General features: G+C 48.4%; 1 protein-coding gene across 2 annotated transcripts in view; it reads right to left on the reverse strand.

Annotated features, from left to right (window-relative positions):
* ATP1A1 (ATPase Na+/K+ transporting subunit alpha 1) overlaps positions 1–14,460 on the reverse strand; it is a 29,356-nt gene extending 14,896 nt beyond the window's left edge. Inside the window, exons 1-5 of one of the 2 annotated variants that reach the window (XM_072769639.1) lie at positions 14,308–14,460; positions 3,871–3,975; positions 3,106–3,165; positions 1,087–1,290; positions 186–299 (exon numbers count right to left, since the gene is read on the reverse strand). In XM_072769639.1, the coding sequence (XP_072625740.1) occupies positions 186–299; positions 1,087–1,290; positions 3,106–3,165; positions 3,871–3,975; positions 14,308–14,319 (495 nt within the window). In that variant the 5' untranslated portion in view covers positions 14,320–14,460. Of the gene's footprint in view, positions 1–185; positions 300–1,086; positions 1,291–3,105; positions 3,166–3,870; positions 3,976–13,619; positions 13,827–14,307 lie in introns of those variants that run through there. The other variant, XM_072769640.1, reaches the window with a different exon arrangement.
* Between the last annotated feature and the right edge of the window lie 9,575 nt (positions 14,461–24,035).

A 24,035-nucleotide genomic window follows, 5' to 3' on the forward strand; every position in this document is an offset into this window, starting at 1 on the left:
TATAAAAGGATCTCTAATGTGAATTATCTGAGAGCACGACCAGAAGGATTATTCTATTTATACAAGTTACAAAAGCTTGTTGGGAGTTATGTTAGAGGTGGCCCTCTTGTTCCCATTGACTCGGAAACCTCAGCTTCACACTCTCATTTGGGGCTGTCAATGGAGAAGGGCAAAGCGAAAGGTACCTGAGGAACCATGTTTTTGAAGGATTCCATGATCTTTGAACTTTTAGCTTCTTGATAGTAGGAGAAACAGCCAGTAATGATGACAACAGCTGATAGTACCACACCAAGATATAGCTGGAAGACAACAAACAGGTTAGAGCCACGGGCTCTCAGTAAGGAGTTGAAAACATTCAGTTAATTTTTGACAGGTCAAGGCTTCAAAAATAAATATAGGACTCATGTCTTTGAATGTATCTTTCTAGAGACCGTGTATAGGAGGGTCAGGGATGAGGTCACAGAGACCCTTGGTCATAACACTTTGATGGACTTTTGGAAATGTTCTAGATGAATCCCACTTTATTAAAACAAAGACATTTTCAAAACAATTTGTGACTTCTGAAGAATGGCTCCATTTCTGGCTGTACATTAGGGGCCAACATTAAACGCTGTGCTCTGCCATCTGGGTGGTGGCTGGCCCTGGGCCAGGACCTGAGTGGAGCTGCCCATTCACAGCAGGGACAGAAAGGCTGGACATCGGCATGGAAGAGCATCTAGAAAGTGGGAGATGGAGAGAGAAACTGGAAACGAAGAAGGAAGAATGGATGGGCCTTGAAGGCAATGGTTACTGACAGTGCCTTCCCCTTGTGTTTGTTTACCTTTAAAGATTTTTTGAGAGAAAGCAGCAAAATTCATTGAGCACGGAGCCCAACAGGGGGCTCGAACTTATGACCCTGAGATGGTAACCTGAGCCGAAATCAGGAGTTGGGATGCTCAACCAACTGAGCCACCCACACATCCCTTTCCCTATTGTTTAAAACCATCAGCTAACCAGTGGTAACTAGTGGCAAATAAGTGGGTAGCAAAGACCAGGAGGACACCTTACACATACTTGGTAATCTAAGTTAGCAACTACAGAACTCACATTATCATTTTGAGGTTCCTCTTCCGTGGCAGCTTGGATGCCATAAGCTAAGAAACAAAGAATCGCTCCAATCCACAGTAACATCGAGAAACCTCCAAACAGCTGCCGACAGAACTTGACCCATTCGGGAGTGGTGGGAGGTGGGGTGAGGGCATTGGGACCATCTCGAGCCAGGATCTCAGCAGCTCGAGCGGTTGTTAGGCCCTGAAAAGCAGAGGAATATAAGTAAGACACATTGCCCCAGAACACACAAGCAAATACACCTTGATAGCTGGAGGGCCACAGTAATGGGTTCAGGAGGAAAAAAAATTCCCCATGCTAGACAGCCTATGAAACCTGGCAAGTTCTGATGAAGAAGCCCCCTTCCTGGTCCAGGCACACAGCTGCCCAAACTTCCCAAGGAGCCCACAACATCCAGACTGAAATATATATTAAATGGACCAATGGACAGATCAGAAACCAGTCTGATCTAAGCTGAGGTAAGGGACTCATGCCAAACTGCATTTTTGCCAGAACTCAGCAATGTTAACTCATCGAGTCAGCTTTGCAAATTAAGAGCTTTGAGGGTTTTTTTTTGTATATTGGATCTGTCAGGGAGGGGAAGAAACCCTCTCTATACGTCAAAAAAGGAAAAAAAAAATCCCTGTAGGAATCAAACCTGTGAATGGTTTAAGAGCCAAGTTTTCAGTATAGAACTCTATCCTATGGGTGGTAAGTGAAAGGACTATGTGGCTGGGAGGGTTCACACAGGTGCATATTCCAGCTCACCACAGGAACCTGCCAACTTAAAAATATTCACTGAAAAACTCCACAGTACCAACGCCTTGCACTTCTCTAAATGGGCCTTAAGACCAAGATACATGGACAGTACACAGTAGATACAAGGCTCCCATTACAAGGGGGAAAATGTAATTACTTTCATATTATCAAAATACTCAAGTCAGAGTAGAAAAAACAACGACAAAACTAATTTTTGTCCAAAGTAACCATTAATATGTAGTTTGTATTCATGTTATTTTAAATATCTGAATTACACAGGGACTATGGGGAATAGTGAGAAGAAAACCAGGCAGTTAAGGGAGAAATGAGGACTCAGGCCCCTCCTCAAGCCCCTTATGTAACCCTCCCCTAAAGTAGAACTGACACCCAACATCTGAGTGCGCTCTACCTGCTAGGCACTGAGTCCAGTGCTTCCCACGAGTTACCTTCATTCTCACGACAACCCCTTTAAGGTATTACTAAAAATGAGAGGATGCTGTGCTCAGGCAACGGTGATGGTCAGCTCAATGTGGGACTCATGCCTCCCCTTGGAGCCCAGGGCACCCATGCCAGCACGCTTCTTACTTACAATGTCTTGATCATTTACTGAAATAATGGCTATACACTCACTGGCTACCACTCAAGTTTTTCCCCAGACTTTTTACTTTATGCACAGAAATAACCAACTGTGCCCTCCCCCGTTTCCTTTTATATTGTTTGTGTGGCCAATTTATACCCAACTCCCCCCAGATTACAAGGATATAGAACACATACTTGATTGAGAGATTTCAGTTGTGTAAAAAAACAAGTTTCAAATAAATGCTACTAGAATAATCAAGGCTCTGAGATACTGCAAAGGAGCTGGCGGGTCAAAGTGCAAAAGCTGATGTGCTGAAGATTCAGCTCATTGAAATATTCAACTCAATTTCATGAACATAGAGGAATAAAGACAAAGATGTGTAATCAAAAGTCAGGGAAGGAGCATGGCTATGGAACCATTCAATTTCAAATCCTGGTGCTTCCCCTTATTGGATCTCACCTATTCTAAAATGGGGAAAATACCGTCTACTGTCAAAGTTTCAGGGGCAAACAATGTACTAAAGCAGCACACAAAAGCCCAAGCTCTCCATGTGGCACACATTAGTTACTCAGATGGTGCCTGTCATCATTCTCCTCCCAGGGGCTCCAGGGCTAGGCCTGTGACACAGGGAGATGCCTACGGGAAACAGGACTCTGTACAAGTGTGAAATGACAACATACTCGACTCAGGTCTGTTCCATATTTGCGATGAAGTTCATCAAGGCTCAGTTTATGGTCATCCTAAGGGGAGAGAGAAATAAGAATTGAACACAGGACCATGAAAAAAGATTAGGAGAAAGCACTGATGTCACTCATCACTAGTACTACCAAGGCTCAGAAAACGGGCTTTCCTTCAGTGCGGAAGGTGGTAGACTTCTTCCTCCCAGTTGCCTAATGGCTCAGCAACCACACAGCCTGGTGCTGAGAGCCCGTTCCTGGAGGACAGTGAAAGCTGTGGGATGAAGCCCCTTGCTGCCTGCCTCATGACTTCAAAAAAGCCCAGCAGTCTCGGAGGTGGAGTAGAACCTTATCTGCCTTCTCTGATGACCAGGCAGGTTCTAGACAAGCTCTGTCTGTGGGAGCCTCCACAGCTGGAGAGGCTCAGGGTTCTCCCTATGTTTGGTAGAATCCAGAAACAGAAAAGCAAAGGCTCTAATATCAACCACAGTTGCTTCTGTGGACCTTTGGTTATGCCAGGGATTGGGGATGGGGAGGGAGGGCAGTGCGAATAACTTTCCCAATGCTCTAACAGCCTGGAAAGTGAATTTTTTTTTCTTCTACCATTCAGTAAGATCTAGATGATAACCACAATAACTGCTTTTACTTTTAAAATAAATTAAGCCTCTGACTGAAGGATTAGAGGGTGGGGGGAAATTAAACAGCCAACAGATAGGATAGAATTAATTTATAAGGAGAACAAAAAGCAACCTGCCTCCTAATACTTACCATAGAAACTTCTTTCTTCAGTTCATCCATATCCCTTTCTTTCTTGGCCTTTTTTTTGTCGCCATGCTCTGAAACGGCCGCAGGTTCATATTTATCACGTCCGACCTAAAGGAAAACGTGGGAGAGGTGAGGTTGTATATTATGAACAAACAGAAGATTTTGGAGCAGGGGATTTTAGCAGTTTTTAGCACATCCAACATTTTGAATATTCAATGGGACAATAATCGCAGAAATAAACATGCATACACCAGAAGCTAAACGAAAGTGACCCTACTATCCCAACTATCAGAAGCTCAAGACATGCCACCTGCACCCGAGGGCAATAAGACCCGTAGAGAACTCATGGCAACCACAGAATGGTCCTGCCAGTCATTTCCATTTGGGGTGAACAGGGAGGGGGCTGTGCTGTCAAATCTCTATATCACAACCTTCCATCTTCTCCACTGAGAGAATGAAATCATCTTTACATTATTAACTGAGAATATAGTGCTCAGTCCTTTGTACTCTGAACCAGACAAGTCTGAGTTAGACTCCTGCACTCTACTACTTATCAGCTATGTATCCTTGGGTAAGTCACTAAGTATTAAGCTTTCTTTTTTTTTTTCTGCCCCAGCACAGAGAGAATAATTGTGCCTACTTCCAGGTAGTATTTTCTGGGAGAACCAAATGCTAAATTAAACAAGACACGTAAAATGCCAAGTTACTTTTATTATTATGTTTAAATTCTTAGCTTTGCAAAGAAGCCAATTGGGGATCAAGGTTAAGTATTTTTAAGGCTTACATAAGAACAGTGACCTGTTCATCTTTTATTTAAAAATAAAAAAAAAATCAGCCTAAGAATCCTTAAAATCATTTAAAAGACCTCCCCCCGCCCCCACAAAAGTCCTCTCTCCAGTCTATAGCCTGAAAATAAACTCCTGAATCAAAGTCACTGGAAATGTTTTGACATAAGCAGAGTGTAGGAAAAGCATGTGCATTAGCACACAATTCACAGGATCCACCTACGCCTCTTGAAAACTGGAACAATTTTTGGAGAAAATGTTGATTCTATAGTTTAAATTTAGATTGCTCTGGATACCCCTCCCCCTGCTCCGTTTAAAATGCTTCAGCTTATCTACACACAGCCTGAACTTGGTGCTCCAGACCTTGGTCTGGCGGAGAGGAGGCCTTCACTCCAGACACCGCCAGCCCTCAAACTGCCTCCGCAACCACCCTCTCCCTGAGAAGGGCAGGGGAAGGAGACAGACGGTAGCATTTTTCTTCAAAATGGATATATAGTGCTATTACTATATTATTTTGTCGCTCTTCTTTACTCACTTCTAACTTTCAGAAGCACACTGCCAGCCGTTAAAGCAGTTAAGTGAGAACCTGTGTCCAGAACAAAATTTTACTAGGCTAAAAATCAAATTAAAAAATAAAATAAAATCAAAGGAGATAGGTGGATTTCAGTCATTGCTAAGATGGTTGCAAATAAAGATAATATTCACTGAAATTTAAAACACTGTCTCTTAAGACTCTAAAGAGAAATCCTGCCCCAAAGGAACTGGTGTTGCCCACAGGCAGAGACATTTATATTATTCATGTTGTTCAACTCCTGGTGGTTACTTCTGCAGTGTTCCTTGATTAACTTCTCCCAACAGAGTGGAGTTCTTTTGTTTCTATCTTATCTGTTAAGAATGAAGCAGGTCTAAAGATAGTCGACATTCTTGAAATTCTCTCCACTGTGGAGCAACCACATTTATAAGTGCCTCTTTGCGTAGAGCCCCTTGGTGCCAGAGTTAAAATGGAAAATAATCACACACGAAAGCAAACACACAAAACAAAAAGAAAGGACAGGGCTTCCACAAGAACCACAGTCTAAAGTGGAATTTCTTTTAATGGGAAAGCACGTCACTTCAAAAATCATTTTAAAGGTATTGACTAGGGAATCTCTAAAAGACTATGTGGTTGGTTTGTATTGATTTTTAAAATACAGTCCGCAATTTCACTTTAAGCAAAAATATCATTAAAATAAGTTTAATTTAAATGCATGAAAATCAGGGGCGACTGGGTGGCTCAGTGGATTGAGTATATCTGTCTTTGGCTCAGGTCATGATGGGGGAGGGGGGTGTATGTGCTCAGGGGGTGTCTGCTTCTCCTTTCCCCTGCCTTTGCACTCTCCCGCTCTCTCTCACCCTCCCTCTCAAATAAGTAAAACCTTTAAAGGAAAAATATACATATATGAAAATCAGATTTAAAAAAATCTCTCTGCCTCACCAGCTATATGCTTTATCCTCAGACTGTCAGTATTTTCCACTCCAAAAAAGAGGGAGAATGATAAGAGAGCTGAGCTAGGCCCTGGACAGGTTCCAAATTGTAGCCCCTTTTACAGAGAAGTATGTTGCCTCCAGCCTCACAGTTATCAATGGTTAAGCTGGCTGGGAGTTTGATCTCCTAATAGCCTGCGCCCTTTCCTCAATTCATGCTACATAAAGCGTAGTTTTAAGTGAGGACATTTGTGAAAGAGACATGGGAAGGATTAACATGTGGAATTTCTTCTCCTTCAAGATTTTAATTTTTTCAATAGGCAATGTTTGTCCAGAAGACCAGATGGCTTTTACAATTCAGTTCTTCCCTATAAGTAAAACAATGATTTAATATTCGCTTATTGTGACAGGAACTAAATATTCCCTAAGTCCCTATAGGTCTTGACTATCACAGATTCAAAGCAGAAAGTGTGTGTGTGTTTGGGGTGGAAAGAGTGCAGGGTGGGATCGGGGAACAATGCTAAACACAGGGAGAAACAAAGGTGATGGCGAGAGAGAAACATGGTTTCTCCAGTCACCTACAGGAACCTTCCTGCTCCTCCGGGCACTGGGCACACACTGCTACCCTGATCACTTCTCCCACACCCACCATGTTTCCCATGATCCATGATGGCACCCCTCACGCACCCCCTGAGGTCTCTGAGGGAAGCTACAATGGAAGCTCAAGGCCCTTCACAAATGGGCCACTGGTGAAAACGATGAAGTAAGTTCAGTTCTGATTTGTACGTTGTCTTTTTTTTTTTCCCCATTCTAATTTAGGAAGTGGGAGGTCACAATGAGGGCAGGGGCTTGCCCAATGTGACACAGCTGAAAATGGGTCATTACTTCATCCTGTGCTTCCCAGGGATTCCATCCTCTTGAAGATGCCCTGGGAATTTTGCTACTGTTGGATCTGGGCAGAGGGAAAAGGTGCCCTGGAAATGGGAAGAGAAAACTCTTGACAGAAGAAACCAAGGTTAACACAAGTAACAAGGTTCACTCATCTTAAAACATGGACTGCTCCCCAGATGTGCTCCTCCCTCTCCATCAGTAGTTAACCAGGTCAAGGGGGTGCAGTGGGGGACACAGCGGGCAGGTAAAATTATTCCTGGGGCACCCAGGTGGCTCAGAGGTTGAGCCTCTCTGCCTTTGGCTCAGGTCGTGATGCTGGGGTCCTGGGATCAGGTCCGGCACTGGGCTCCCCACAGGGAGACTGCTTCTCCCTCTGCCTGTGTCTCTCTGCCTCTCTGGGTCTCTCATGAGTAAATAAATAAATACAATCTTAAAAAAAAAAAAAAATCCCCAAATTTACAAAGGCACACACAGAAAGCTGCCATGGCATCTGGGAGATAAGCTTCCATCCCAGAGTGAGATCACTTGAAGTCTGCGGACAGTGAAGCAGCCACAGAGGCCTCCATACTTCAGGGCTCCACCTGGCATTAGTGCATTAGGGACTTTGGGACGTGCTGGCCATCGTGTCGGTTCCTACCCAACAACAGATGGCCCTGGGAGCAGTGGGAGCTCAGAGTTTTTTCAGACTTTTGCAATGGCTGAAGAAACCTAGGGGGTAAGTAAGCCCCCAGTCATCCTGGCTGGCTGCGGGACCCTGCACAGTCAGCCTCAGCTGCCTGTCCCTCAGATGGCAGCCAACCCTTGGCCTGAGGACTGAAGAGTCCAGAAGGCATTCTGATCATCTGATTCATCAAGGGCTGCCGTCAAGTCTGAAAACAAAACACCTAAAACCCACACACAAACAAAAGCTTTGGACTAGCAAGAGGGGCCAGAGGGAGCACTACACCTTCCTTCAAGTGGGGGGGGGGGGGAGAGGGAGGGAGGATGGGCTTTTTCCCATCTTCCTAGGATCCTGTCTTAGTAAATTATTGTCACACAACAACCGTGTATGTAAAGGTACTCTGCACAGCACTGCACCAGGGTTATTATTAAGCCTGGGTTTGAATTAACATAGAAATTAGTGCTATTCCTCACTTACTAAGAAAACCCCTTTCAACCTTTCATCAAGGTACCCCCCAACCCATTTGGGGTATTTTTATTTCATCTCATCAATGAAAACTGAAAGAAAATATCAGAAATGATCAAGCCCGGTTCATACATCATCAGTTGCACCTAAATGACTAAGTGGTTTAGTTTACGTGCAAGGAATTTTCTAGCCAGGGGATCTGAGGGCCCTGAGACGGCCGAGGTTGAGGGAGGACACGCGCGGCCTTAATACTGCAGCTGCTCTGCGGCCTGGAGCAACATTTAGGGCAGTTAAGGAATGACCAGCTTTCTTCTGCAGAGGACGTGACCCACGGGACCACCGGGCCTTTGTACTCCTTGTCACTCACCTGAACATGCAGCAAGGCTGTAGAAAGAAGGTCATGTGGCAAAGCCAGAGCAACCGGTCCCTTTGTGAGGCCAGCTCAAGACCTCCATACTTTGGCTGTAGCCCATCCAGCCAGTGGGGGGCAAACAGTTCCAGCTCTATCCAGAGGGTTCCCTCAGCCCAAACCGAAGTAGGTTTAACCTTCCTCCACAATCTGCTGGGAAGTAAATTCTAAAGGAGTGTGCCAGCCCACACTACCTGCAATGATGTACACTCATGATCAAAGACAATTCTAGAATGTCTAAACAACCGATATACTTCAGATTCACTACATCTTTTAAAATACGCTGTTTTTCCAGTTTTTGAAAAAACAAAAAAGAAAACCTCCAAGCTTGTTTTTTTCACTGGGGTTAATTCTACCTCTATCATTAGGGCCCCCGGGCTATTTAGAGTTAAAACTTTCTGCCTGTTCCCTCCATCTGCTGCCCACCTCACCCCTTTTCTCCTTTTGCCAGACCACTCTTTGTCTAGTGCTACTCAAAAGATGTCAGTTTGAGAGATGAAGGATTACTATCTGGCACCAGCGCTGCAAGGGGACTGAATCGATTCCCAACCCTCATCCCTCCTCAGTTGGTACCCTGAAGCATAGGGTACAAAGTAAACCAGCTGGTAGGCTGAAGGGGACAAAGAGAGCATAAGGCCCCTCAACACAGAGGTCCCCTGAATGGAAACAATAAAACAGATATGGCCCCGTGGAAGCATCACATGGAAGATAAAAGAAAAACACAGAAGGATATGGCCCCGAAGTGCATGAGGGCCCTGGCCATGATAACAGCCTGGAAAGAGACATCCAACACCAAGACCCACTTACTCCCACACCTGACACTCTTCACTATCAGGCCCCCAAACAATAGAAGCCCCAAAGACACAGTGCCAAGCCACCAAGAATCGACTCTTTGGATCATGAACAGAAAATACCTAGCAGTTGTTACTAAGCAGAGTTTGAATAAAATCAAATACAGAGATAATTAATGTTCAGATACAATTCATTGTAGAGTCACAAAGGAACCAAGGAATGAGGTGTACTGGCCCCAATTCCCACAGCTCAGGATGCAAATGAAACCAGGGAGAAAAACTGCAGGTGGGTGGGTGGGTGGATGGGGGCTCTATTCTCACAGATAGAATTTGCTACCCAAACATCAGTCAAATAAACGCGAAGAACTTCTTGTGGATTCCTGACAACAGATTTCAGCACAACTAATGAGGTGAGTCATATGCAAAGAACAGTCTCTCTGAGATTCCAGCCAAAGAATACACTTCCTCTCATAAACTCAATTCATAGCAACGTGAGAAAGTTCAAACCTGACTTGGTCACATCTCCTTTTCCAAAAATATAGAAATGAAAAGAGTGTAAAAAAAAAAAAAAAAAAAAAAAGCCAGTGGACTTTCAAATTCTCTTTACTTCACATTATCACTTACTGGCCATGTCTTTTCAGAGTCACCCAGAACTGGACAGCTCTGGCAGGGATGGGGAAACGTTCTGCCCAGTGTTGTGCTGTCCAAACGCAGCCACTCTGATTACTGTGAGCCCATCTGATGTGACACTCGTGTTTCTTCTTCTGGCCTGCTAGCTGGCAGAGAGCCCTGGGCAGCTAGAAGGCACCGCAGCACAAATGTTCACACTCCCTCCCATCGGAGGGCTGAAAAGCATCCCCCCTACTTAACCATGCACCTTTCCTCCCCCCCCCCCCCCCCCGCAAGACTTTTACAAAGACTTTAAAGAAAAATAAAAGATGAAAAGTGAAAGTAGATGAAACCTCAAAGATGCAATTAAGTTAGGAGGTCAGTGATGTCAAGGGATACGTCCACTTGGCTTTCCTCTGGAGGGTAATTAATAGTATTTCCTATTATTTTCAATCCTCAACGGTTTTTCAGGTGAAAGAAAAATTCTCCAGTTTTCAAGTGTTGAAGACTAACTGATGAACAGGAAACCTACAGGTTCTAAAGATCTGATTTTCCCTCAGTGCCAAATCCTTGGGAAGCCTGCCCAGAGCTGTGAGGTTTGCTTGCATCACACACACTTTGGACAGAACAGAGGTGACTTCCCTTGGTCCTCAGTCTACCGAAGGGCCAGCTGAGTGAGAACCTGCAGCTGAGAACCTGAGAATCTTCTCTTCTTAAAAAGAGAAACTTTTTAAAACCTTTTTGTTCTTAAACGAACAAACTAATTTTACATACTTTTGCATACAAATCCCTTGCAATAGTTAAAGCTTTCTTCTCGTTCTTAGGTTGGGATATATTTGAGAGAACACAGCTGATTTGGGCAGGAAGTCACCCAACCTAATTTGTTGCTAAAATAATCAGGAACCAAAGACTTGGATGGAGTGGGCCTGGGTACCAGGTCTATTGTGCTTTATAATCTTGAGGTCACTTTTTATTTTTTTTAAGGCAATTTAGCAGTGACACGTCCAGAGGTCTGCAGGTTTTAAGTCTCAGCCCTCACCTGGATGAACGTTTACCCAATTTGTTATCATCTCCCCTGATGAGGGGGAGGGCGGCAGGGGTTGGCCTATTCTCAGCCTTCTCAGATGGATGAGACACACCTCCCCCTTTCCTACCCTCCCACCCTAAAGGTGAGTCACTAGAGTGTTACAAACTTACTGGCAGGGAACACTACAAATTAACAAACAGAAAGTTACCAAAAGAGGATACACCCTCAGAACCGGGTACAGAAAGAACCCTGGGCCGGGGAACTGTCACGCTCACACACTGAACACTTCCACAGGCAAGAAGAGTGTGATGCAATCCGGGTCCTCTGGTCCGGCCCCAGGGCTGGTCTACAGTTCCTCCTGTCAGTGCTCCACTTGCTCCTGGCCAGGCCTGGGCAACTTTCCACCCTTGAGGACTCTGCCTTATAGTGTTTTCAGTCTAAAGTACTAGAGCTTTATAGCAGCCAGAGGAGATTTAGTCACACTTTCAAGTTGAACTCCAATAGGGCAGTTGATAACATTCCCATAGGAACAGGATTTCTGCTGACATGCGGATCCCTTGTAACCTTCACTTCAATCTTTTTCCCTTGGCTCCTCTTGAAATCATCACCCATAGGCTAGGATTTATTTTCTAGGTAACTAAGTTAATATTCAAACAATGGAGAATCGCACAGAACGACCTGGTGATATCCTTTCCCTCCCTCCCCCCCCCCCCCCCAGCTTTTGTAAACTTGAGAAAAGAGAAATTTTGTGTACCTTTGGTGAACCAAATAGTTGTGGGTGGCAGGCGGGTTGCAGATTTAAGCCAAGTCACTGGCAGCAACACCCAATGTGAAAAAAAGGCACAAAATCCTATTTCACCCAGGAATGATTCAGCAGGAGCTGTTCTTTCATTTTCTTAGCAAGAGCTTAGGAACTAGACTTTTTAGGGAGCAATAAAATCACCTGAAATAGCATCAAAACCTAGGCCCCCAAGGCAGTGGGAAGAGGGGGGGGAAAAATTAACAATGACCTTAAAAAATTAGCTGCCAGCACAGGCTTCCTGGTTAACCAATTATCAGCAGGGCTTTAGTCACCACTCCACCCACATTTTAATCCCCATGTGGAAAAATCCCAACATTTCAGCATAAAATTTCCTTCTGAACGTTTGGACCATCACAGTAAGTCACTGGGGACAAAGGGGATATAACTTTATCCTAGCAGAATCGCCACTCACACATCTATCTCCCCCCTTAATGTTCAATTTATCAGAGTCCCCAAAACACTAACTATGACCCAGCAGACAAGAGCATATCCTCCTGTGAACCAGCCATAACTCAATTTTGTGTTTGCCAGCCACTGGCGTTTTATTAAGGATCCGTAGGACAGGCTGGTTGAGCCTCCACAACCCAGGTGTGTGAGATCTTTCACCACTCTCACGCGTGTGTTCGGTTATGAAAGACACATACAGACATGTGGAAGGAACTTACTCAAACATCTCTCGGTTCCACTAATTCAATATCACAAATACCCCAGTTTCATCTGAAGAATAAGGCTGGAGTTCTACATATAAGGTGATGCTAAGGGAGTGAGTGTTCAGGCCGGGGAGACCACAGGCTGTTCAGGAGTCAAGCCTGTCTGGTGTGTCACTTACCAACCATTTGACCTTGAGCAAGTCACTTCACCTTCCTAGGCCTCGGGGGAAGTAGCTGTGATCACTACACCCCCGAAAGCAGGAATGTCCAGCTCTGGATTATCAACTTTTTCCCTTTTTGAGGGAGGGGAGATGAAGGGGTGAGCTTAAAGGGCTTCTTTATGGGAATGACCTCGGGTTTGATGGTGTGGTACAAGCACAGGCCACTAACCCACTTTTATATCGGGAGTAGAGGCTGGCACTGGCACTCAGCTCTTCGCCTTCGGCTCTGTAACCCGGAGCAGCCCTCCACGATCTGGGCTTTTTAAAAGATACCAGGGTGCATTCCACTTCTCGCCACTCTCCCTACCGGGCCCAAGCCTTTCCTATGACCTCCCTCAAAATCCAAAATTCAGAATCCCCAGAGACGCACCCTGCCTCCTCCCCTACCACTCAGGCCACACTGCGGAGCCCTGAAAACCTCCAAAGACCTCCTGGAAGCCCGCACTGTGCAAGCCCTGGACATAACGGGGCGGCCTCTCTCCTACCCGGGTCCTCCGGCCTGGTCATTTTCTCCCACGAATTGATACGGGGGTGTGTGTGCGGGGGTTGGGGGGCGGTTTATCGTGTATAAACTTTTCTCAACTTGACTTGGGCTCCATCAGGGTCTGAGACCCGGTCCTGGGCTGCGGCTACGGGTCACAGAAGCACAGGGGCGGGCAGCGGCTCCGGTGCTCCCCGGCGTTCCCGGGGCCGGGGCCTGCCCCTCCCCTGCCCGGGGACCCCGCGGCGCGGCGCTCCCCACCACCGCGAACTGCCAGCCGCCTGCAGTCCTCTTTCGGGTTTATTGCGCCCTGAGGCCCCGGTGGGTCAGCCTGTCCTCCTTCCAGGCTCATCCCTCAAAAAGCAAAACAAAACAAAACAAAAAAACCCAAAACCCTCTACACACCCCTCCCCAGCAGGGAAATGACCACTCCAGCCGCCCCAGGGCGCATCCAGTGCTCACGGAAAGCGTCCCATGAAAGCTCGCAAAAGTATACCTTAAAGGCCATCTTAGGGCGGCGAAGACACACCCTTTCTGGCACCAGCCAGCACGACCGGCTCCGCAGTGAAGGGAAGCCAGCTTTTTTTTTTTTTCCTCCTTTAGGGGAGGGCGGCGGGCGCTGCGGGGACCTGGCTCGGCCCCAGCGCCTCCGGGAGCGGGAGCCGCAGCCCCCGGGTCCCCCCCGCGTCGGATCCCCCGCGGGCGCCCGGACCCCGGCGGCGGCGGGGAGGCAGCCCGGGAGGGGCCCCGGCGGCGCGCCCCGGGGGAAGGGGAGGAGCACGCCTTTCCTCCGGGCACGGAGGGCGGAAGGAAAAGGGAAGGCGAGAGATGGGGAGGTGAGGGCGGGCGGAGGGGGCGCGGGGGGGGCGGGGGAGCCGGCTCCGGGGATGCGGCGCCGCCGGCAGCTCCTTCCCGGGCGCCCCGGGCCCGCGCCTCCCGAGCCCGCCGCCAGGAGCCCCCCGGCCCGCAGCGCGCCGGGGCCGCCCCGGGGTCCGCGCCCCTCCCCCGCCGGCCGGCCGGCCCCCGCCGCCGCCGCCGCGCTCCCTCCATTTCCAGAGTGCGTCGTCCGTGAAGCCCGCCCGCCCGCCCGCGCCGAGCCGCTTCCTCCGCCGCCGCCTCCCGACTTCCTCCCCTCCTCCCCGCCCCGCGCCCCGCGCCCCGCGCCCGGGCTCCCGCGCACTCACCCCTTTCCCCATGGTGGCGGAGGTCCGTGCCCGGCGCCCGGTGCCGTCGCCGGAGACCAGGGAGGCAAGGACGGAGCAGCTCCCGGCCGGGCTGGGCGGCCGGGGAGCGCGGAGCACGGAGCTGGGGCTGCCGCGGGGCGGGCGGGCGGGCGGGCGGGAGGGCGAGCGGCCGGCGGCCCGGGCCGACGCCGCCGCTGGGGCTGGGGCTGGGGCTGGGGCCGGGGCCGGGGCCGGGGCCGGGGCTGGGGCTGCTACCGCTGCTGCTGCTGCCACGTGTCCGCCTCCTCCCGCCGCTGCTCCGCGCCCCAGACCCAGCCGCAGCTCGAGCCCGCGCCTCCTCCTCACTTCCTAAAATATGCAACCTGCGTGCTCGCCCCGCCCACGCCGCGGCACGTCACCGTTACCGGAGCAACCTGACACCGGCCGCGGGCCGGGCTCCGCCCCCGCCCGGCCCCGCCCCCGGCCCCGGCCCCCGCCCCGGCCCCCGCCCCGGCCCCGGCCCGGGCCCCCGCCCCGGCCCCGGCCCCGGCCAGTCGCGGCTCGGGGCGGGAGGGCGCCGGCCGGGGCGCGCGTGCCCAAGCCCCGGGAGGCCGCGGCCGTGCGGCTCCCGCGCCCCTCCTCCCGCCGCCCTGCGTGACCGGCCCGCCCCGTGGCCGCGCGGGGGCTGCGGTGGGTGCGGGGACGCTTCGGAGCGGGGCTCCCCAATCTCCGCGGCCCGGGGACGGGAACCGGGCGCGGAGGGGCCTTGGCAGCGTGTCCGCGAGCTCCTCCGGGGGCTGAGGGGCGCGCCGGGGTGGGGGTGGGGTGGGGGGGTGGGGGTGGGGTGGGGGGGTGGGGTGGGGGTGCGGCCTGGCGGCAGCCCGCGCCCCCGGGACGGCTCCGCCTCCCTGCGCAGTCCCCGCCCGGCGCCCACCTGCGGATGGGCTCCCCGGTCGCCGGCGCCTCCCGGATGCCTCCTCTGGGCTGGATCCGCGTGATCCACTTCCCGCTCGGGCCCCAGGAAGAATGGGTCTGAGCCGGCCTGAGGAAGGTCCCCGGCGCCCTTCGCCTGCTTCGCTTCGTGACCCTGATGACCCCTCACAGGACTTCCAATGAATTTATTCACGCTACTGTGTGAATAAAACCCTGTCTTTAGCAAAAGGGTTTGACTTGACGGGGAGATGTCCGAGGACCCGTCTGGAGCCTGTCGGTGCCTCCCACCTGACCTGCCAGCGCAGCCTTGGGTGCTCTGGGGGACTCTGGGCCTGCTGTGTGATGATAAGCCCGGGAGCCCGCAGAGAGCCCCGGCCTGGCTGCGCTGTGGGTCTTCCCTCCCGTTAGAGCTTCTTAGCAGAGGCTGCTGTGGTTGAAGGGCATTTAGAAAGCAAAGTATTATTATTATTAACAATGCTTTCAGGAAGTCAGATATACTCTGGGAAAGCACGAGATTCGCAGGAGAAAGTCACTAGGAGTCTCTGGGAATTCCTACAAGAAACAAGGAAAATATTAATTTTCTAAGCAAGTTAAAGCCGACCCTGTGAACTCTCAAGTATTAACATGAACTAAATAAATAAATAAATAAATAAATAAATAAATAAATAAATTGAACAAATAAAGATACAAAGCTTAAAAGACATAGGGAGGGAGGGAAGGAAAGAAAAAAAGAAAGAAAGAAGAAAGAAAGAAAGAAGAAAGAAAAGAAAGAAAGAAGAAAGAAGAAAAGAAGAAAGAAAAAAGAAAAGAAAAGAAAGAAGAAAAGAAAAGAAATAGCAAGTGTATTATTATCAGTTCAAACGTTCGGGTAATTCTTATTCCCAAAAGATACTGTTTCTTACATGAGTCTCTTCCTCTCGCCCCAGAATGCATTGTTAGAGGCTAGTGCCTCCTCCAGCCATCTTCAGGCTTTGTTACATCACTCCAGGTGACAAAAAGCAGAGGAATTGTAACCTGGATTCAAGTTCATGACTGCTGGGGAAAGAGCCTTTGAGTCCAGATCAGAGTTCCCTATGCTGCTAATTCAAAGACAGTTGCAGGGTGTTATCAGGGCTCTGCTCCAGGGGTCTAGAAAGTGGTTCGCTCAAGATCCCTTATAGCACCCTCATTACTGCTAACCCCTAGAAAGCCTTTGCTTGCTAAAGATCCCTTGACTTGTTTAAGATTAATCATCTCTAAGGCCCTGGTCTGAATGGAAAAAGTGCAGCAAAATAACACATTGTAGAAAGGAAAAATTTGAACACTGTAGATTTTTCTTGCCAGTGAATCTCCTTTCTCTCCCTTCCTAAGTAAAATTACCTTTTTTTTTCCCCCATTCAAGAATATAACCTCAATAGGTCAACGCATTTCTCTTTGTCTCTAGACCTGTTTATTTGGCCGCTGGAATATTGCTGAAGATCCCTCCAGGAGGGCCTCAAAGTTCTAGCTGTCTTCCAGAGTAGGGGAAAAGGCATACAAATATAAGAAATGTTAACTAAAATCTGTAGGTTGCCTTGCCTTGCCTTCACAAAGCACCTTTCCATATCACAGCCCATTGGACTGTCACACGTCTGGAGGGTAAAAGGTTCTAGGTATACTTTACAGAGTTGGAAACTGGAGGCTCAGGGACTTCCTTCTCACAAAGCCATTCAGTTAATGTCTGAGGGAGCCTGGCTCAAAATTGCAAAACGGGAGCCATCTTCCTACTTCTGAGCAGAGAACCAAGGAAGTTAACAGTGGGGGAAGAGCAATTGCTTCCAACACTGCTATCCTCACACTTTCTACATGCTTCTCCTCTTGCAACCAAGAAGACCTCCCCTAGAGCCTTTTCTCCCCCAGCCTCACTCCTCTATAGTCCGCTGCGTGGCATCTAAGGCAGAGAACCATTATTCTGTAGAAATGCCCTATGTAGGTCAACACATGCCACCCCCCACCCCTGTTCTGACCCGCCTGATCCCCCACCAGAGGCAAATCCTATTCCATCTTCCAGGTATTTGATAGTGTCATCTTCCATTGCAGTCTTGTTAAAAGAAACATAATCCAATAAAACAATTTCAGAATGTCAGGAATGGCTTCACTATGACTCCTCTAAAGTTGGTGCTTTTCTTAACTTGGGAGACCACTCCCAAGTACTGTGGTCTAGGGACTTCTGGGCAGTCTTCAGGGGTGTTTTTCAGAGTAAAGGTTATTGCCACGGGTTGATGGCTAATTTTAAGAGGTGAAGGGAAAAAATATGGTCAAGAGGCAAGAGTTGCAGATGTCTAATGGGAAAGAGCGAGGGAAGGAATACCTGCCTGGTTGTAATATGGAGCCCTGGACAGGCTGATGGAATGAAGACAAACGGCCGGCATAGCAGGGCTGAGGTGTAGGCAGCTCAGATTTCAGAGAGGTGTCGTCAAACATAGGTGACTAAGAGGGGAAGAGTCCTTTCCTTGGGAAAGCCTTCTTTTTTCCTCTTGGGAGAGGATTCTGAACGGAATCTTAGAGATCGAACACTCCACTCATTTTTTAGAACCCAAGGCCCAGGGAGTCATTGACACTGGACAGTCCTGGGAGAGCAGCTGAATTTTGTGCACCTTTTCCAGCTCCCAGAGCAGTGCGGCAGATAAACAATACTTCCAGAAGAGAGGGCGGGGCAAGTTCTGACTCTCTATTCTATCTGCCTCTTGTCCTATCAGCTCTGTTTAAGCTCCCAGCTCAGGACATAATTAAACTGATCAGCCCAGAGACTCAGCCTGCACAGACCCAAGGCTGCCAAGTGCGGATGGCCTCGAGGAGGATTTGACACAACCATGGAGGCTTGGCCCAGCCATTGTGAATCGAGTCAGCAGATGTATGAAAAATATGATGCAAGTGGGTATTTTGAGCCAAGAATGCTAGCGCTTTGAACAAGCACTTGCTGAATTGAATAAACACACCATTGCAATTAAGGGCTTTAGAACATGAGTTGGAGCCTACACCAAGTTAGCATTTTCCACAGGGAGCAGAAATTGGGGTAGATCAATGAGCCACGGATCTGGAAGGACAAGGCTTTTTGGCTCAGCTTGCACTATAGAGCCAGTGTGGAAACAATCGTGAGCATGCATCTTCATCTCTCACTATTTCCTAGGTCCCCCTAGAAAGCCACTTAGCCACCACTGCCACTGTCACTACATTAAAGCCAACCCTTCTCACTGTCCCAAAGTTCCTCCTAGACCATGTCTGTCCCACTATTGCACATCTGCTTTCTCCTGCCCAGCAGCGGATTATCTCCTGGCTTTTTTCTTTTTAAGATTTTATTTATTTATTATGAGAGACAGAGAGTGAGCGGCAGAGACAGGCAGAGGGAGAAGCAGGCTCCCTGCAGGGAGCCTGATGCTGGACTCGATCCCAGGACCCTGGGATCACGACCTGAGCCAAAGGCAGATGCTCAACAACTGAGCCACCCAGGCACCCCTACCTCCTCCTTTTAAAGCACAGTTCTGTGCACATGACCAACATCTGCAATCTCTAGGTTAAATACATCTGACCACCCTCCCCCCTCAACTTTTTTTCCTCCCGGCCTCTGTTTTCTGCTCATCTCTTAATTTCCTTTTAAGGCTCTTTAGTACTCTCCTGAACAGACTTCCTTCTGTTAATGATTTTTGAAGCCCTCAAAAATTTGCTTCTGGAAATTCAGAAAAGTCAGCATTTCCTTGGTGCTTGTCCTGGGAGCTATGATCAACCACGCAGCATCAAATCCTCATTCTTCCCCTTCAGCATCCCTTTCATTCGACTGCCATTTAAATCAGTGGTTCTTATGAAGCAGTCTTTGTAAGTAGGATGCTAACTGGTTTCCGTGGCTTTTACACAGAATCCTGAAATTCAGCGTCCACTCCCCATACACATCTGTCCCCTCACTCCAATGCAAAAACCTACTGACTGTTACAATATCCTGACAAAATCAACAATCACTGGGGCATTGCAAAAAAATGGCAACAGAGGAAGGATCTAGACCGGAAAATATCCAATTGCCGAGTCCCATCTGCACTGAAACAGCAGAGCTGTGGCATTCGGCAGGCTTACAAACCAGTGTGGGCAAGCCCGCCCCAGAGGAGGCAGCAGGAGATCACTGCTGTGTAACTCTACTTGTTCTCAGGGGGATACAGTCACAAGCGCTATCATTGGGGTGGACAGATTTGCTATTCCTGGCCTTTAAGTCTTCCCGTGAAAAACAATTGAGAAAGTTCTTCGGAAGATGGTTCTACTGAGAACAATACTCTTCCTTAGATGCTTTGGCCTAAGAACTGGGTTTCAGGGACTTGGCAGATTTTCCTTACAGTAGAGTGAAAAGGGAAGAATATAAGGCCATCGAAAAGTAGTTTGGTTCATTTACAAGAACTTCCAGAGTTTTTCTACAGCAGTAGAAAGTAACCAAAAAAGTAGGTCAGGTACAAAAATAGTAACTAGCTTAATTCATTTTTAGCAGCTCAGGCTTTACTCTAGAGGCTGCCATATTGGTTGATGGGTGACCTCCACATGTGGACTCCCACAGAAAAGCTCCTAAGCAGGTTTTCCTCTCTTTCTCCCCATCTCACAAAGAATCCCTCCCAGCCCCTACCTCTGGCCTGCTACCTTGTTTACACTGTTTAACCAAAGAAAGAGCTAGTTCATGAAAACACCCGGATTAACCCTTATTGGGCATCTACTCTGAGCCCAGCACTGTGACTGGTGCTCATGTCTAAAGATGACCAAGACACATTCCCTACCCTCAAATAGTTCACCAACTGCCATAAAATAAAGACACACAGAGATATTAGTAACACGGTGAGAGGTGCCCTATCTGTGTATGGGGGGGTGGGGGGGCGGCATGTATCTATCAGGGAAGAAGTGGTCAGGTCTATCTGCAGAGGTGGAAAGGCTACTCTGGCTGGCTCTTGAAGATGGGGAGGAGTTCAGGAAGTGGAGCAGTATGTGTTGGGGAGGATGGGGGTGGATGTAGGAGGGTGGTTCCAAGCAAAGCAGCAGCATAGGCAAAAACCCTTTGGGACACGAACTTAGTATGTTGGAGGCCTGTAGTTTAAAATGGCTAGAGCATGGGTAGTGAGGGAGACGGCAGCCGGAGAGCAGCCTGGAGGGTGAGCAGGGTCCAGACTCTGGAGGACTTAGACGCCAGTCTAAGGGCCTGGACTTTATCCTGTAGACCATGGGGAGATACTGCAGGGTTTGGAGCAGGGAAGTGGCATGATCAGATTTGTGCTTTGGAAAGATTTCTCTGGCAGCCCCAGGACACTGGGATAAGCCTTCACAATCAGGCCATTTCTCAAAGCTCTTCTGATTGTATTATTGAATTCAGATTTCCAAGACATCTATGTCTCCCCATATATTGTTGAGATGGCACACTAATTTTATTTTCTTTCCTGTTTGTGCACACATATGCATGCTTAATTCCCATAATACTTCCCATTATCCACCACTTCCCCCCCAAACCGGAACTTTAAAATTGCTGGATATGACAAAAACTGGGATTTGGACATAATTCTAACAATCTCTTAGCACACGACAACCCAACCCTGGAAGATACCTCATTTAGCTGGGAAGGTGCAGGCATCTCACTCCGTTTTCCTAGTGGCTTTTGTAAACTTGAACTCCAAATAAGCCGAGGACTTGCTTGGCTTCCACTTCTGTCCAGACCAGTTCTTTTTTTTTTTTTTTTTTTTTTAGATTTTATTTATTTCTTCGCGAGAGACACAGAGAGAGAGGCAGAGACACAGGCTCCCTGTGGGGGGCCCAATGCAGAACTCGATCCCAGGACCCAGGGTCACCACCTGAGCCACCCAGGTGCCCCTGTCATAGACCAGTTCTTGGAACAATTCCCCAGACTAAAGAAAAGTTAAGCTACCTGGCTCCCAATGCCACATGTAGAGATGGATACAAGAGAAGATAAAGAGAACAGTGAAAAAGGCTAAGTTAATGAAAGCTTTGGCCTCCATTGTCCAGATAATTCAAGTAAAAGATGTTCCTGTATAAACGAATCTCAGCTCTTTATACTTTTTTTGCACAGATCTGTCCATCTGACATTTAGCATCTGGTAGTGGACATGGCAGGAGAAGAGTTGAGTACTGGAGGTGGTGGAGGGGAGGTAGTGGTGGTGGTGGGGCACTTGGCAAGATGATAGAGGTGCTAGATCAAGAAAGTTGATGAGAAAACAGGACCCCATCAAATGCCTCTTCTAAGCAACAACATTTTCCTTGTTCACATGAAACTTTTGAAATCTTTGTATCAGTAACTGTTATCACTAGGCTGCCACAAGGCTCATTTGACATGAAACTTAAATGATTAAAACATTGCCCGCCACATAGTAACTGTTCAAAACATATGGAATTGTCCTGATTTCAAATTCCTATTCAGTCTGGGAGAAACAAGACCTAAAGAAGGATGAAGACATCCTTAAAAATTTGCTGAGACGAGAAGGGAGTGAGAACAAAAGCTATTTGATGCTGGCTTTTCTCTTTCCCCTGCCCACCTCATTTACCCAATAACAGGCCTGTCTGCTGATGCACAGCCAGCCTGTGGCAGCAACCAGAGTGCAGGAGTGGGGCGGGAGGGGGTCAGTCACCACTCCACCTGCCTGAATTGGCTACCCCCCAAACCACAGGTGAGGACCAGCAAATGAGCCCACTAACACATGGTAGCACCAGCCCCGCAGGGACATTTTCACCATCAGAATAATAAGCCTGAATAACCATGCTCTGAGCTGCAGGGACTGATACAGCATAGCCTCCTTAGGAAAAAAGAAGGCATTGTCTCCAAATGCAATTTTCCTTTTCTTATTTTTCCTTTTTCCTTAAAACAAAAACAAAACAAAACAAAAAAGAGAGAGAGAGAAAGATACCATCTGCTAATGCACTCGCTAATTAGCAAAGGAGAGTTCTTATAGCTTGCTAAGAACAGACCCGGGGGGAAAAAAAAAAAAAAGAACAGACCCAGGAGGAGGCAGGGCTTCAGGACCATCACTCCTGTTCCTGGAATAAGCAGCCGAGTCAGCCAGGCTCTGTGCTGCAAGCCAGCGCTGCGGGGAGCTGGCACCGGCCAGGGATCCACTTCCCTATCATGCCTCTAATCTCATAAACCAGAAGTGCTCAAACTCAATGTATTTTCTCCCCCTCTCATTTTTCATAATGGAAAAAAAATAAAAAGAAGGCCATGTTGTTAAAGTTTTGAATTAAGAAACAGTTGCCATCTGGGTAATTGAATTCTGCTTGAAGCAGGCCACCTGGTTCACATCAGCAACTCCTGGCAGGTATGGAAGTGTCAGCTAAGGTCCCGCACTGACTTCTAAACGCAGGCCCACAGTCCAGGCACAGTGCGGAAGCGCTGCTTTCTAAATAGTGCAAGTCGTTTTATATCAGGTTACCTCAATGCATGGTGGATTTCTGGGGCTGCAGACATTTGAAATTACAGCGGTATCATTGGTCTGGTCTATCCCCACCCCATGCTGCCTTGACAAAACAAAAACCGAAAAGCCTGTTCCCTTTGGTTTCCTGTTTGGACATCCGTGTCATTGAAATATGTGTGACCGAAATCACCTTGTTCTCCTGGAGGACTCAGGAGACTGCTCCCAACTCCTCAGATGGTGGAGAGAGGGGTGTACAGCCTGGGAGCAAAGCCCAGCGTCTACCTATGGGCCCCATGCCACATCTTATCCTTCTCTGCAGCTTTCTGATTTGCTAGCCACTTTTATTCCCCAAAGGGGGAGGACACCGTTGAGTCGCAGTCCTATTCCCCAACCTTAGACCCCTGCATACCAAGAGAAAAAGAAGCAGGAGCACTGCATGCACCTTGAGGCCAGGGCCCTATGGGCCAACTGTGTCCTCTATGTGCAGAGACAGAGCTGGTGTTAAGGGGCAGGGCTGGCAAGGACCAGATATGGGAAGACACAGAACCACTGGGAACTTGGGGTGGTCTTGAGCAAGTCCCTGGACTTTCCTGAGCCTGTTTCCCACATATCTGAAATGTCGACAACAGAACTGAGAGCAACTGAGCAACATTTGGTTCTTGAGTTGGTGGAGGAGCAACGCAGTGGATAGGGTTCTTGCTTACAGGCTGTCTGGGTTTTCCAAAGGCCACTGAGCTTATGGGATGAAAATTCTCCACCAGAAATAACCTGGTCTGACCTCCTCTTTTACAGAGTGGAATTGAGGCTGGGAGGGTGTGTGTGCCTTCCCAGCCTCACAGGGCTCCCGCTCTGACATCAAAGCAGAACCCCAGCCCATTCCACTGCTGCCACACTGTGCTGTTTCTCAAGGCTGAGGACCGCTAGAAGAGTCACCTCTAAGAACAGAAATGTTTTTCTTCCAAACAAACAAACAAAACAAAAAATGAGGGTTATCCCAAACATGTAATTTAAAGGAACAGCCCTTTCAAAATAGAGTTCTCCATGGTGCCCTGGGTACTCATATGGGTTCATCTTACAAACCCCACTTGACCTCTTTTCCTCCTTTTCTCAAGGGAGCCGTAGCTGAGCACACACATACGCACAAACCCTCACAGAGATGTATACACGTGCACACACGTGTACAAACCCACATCCTCACAGTAACTGTTTGGAATTTCAGAGAATTCAAGGAAGCTTCTTCCCTTTTGCAAAATGGCGCCGAGGGAACATTCAAATAAAATCTCTTGCAGGCCTCTTAGCTCCAGAAGAGCCCCCTCTATTTCTTTCGTGGGAGGTCTCTTCTTTCTCCAGTGACAGTCCCTTGAGCCCTGTGCCGCACCTGTGTGGGGTCTCCTCAAGCTACGAGGTGATGTCGCCCAGC

Source organism: Canis lupus, chromosome 12 (assembly GCF_048164855.1).
Source record: "Canis lupus baileyi chromosome 12, mCanLup2.hap1, whole genome shotgun sequence".
Taxonomy (NCBI): domain Eukaryota; kingdom Metazoa; phylum Chordata; class Mammalia; order Carnivora; family Canidae; genus Canis; species Canis lupus.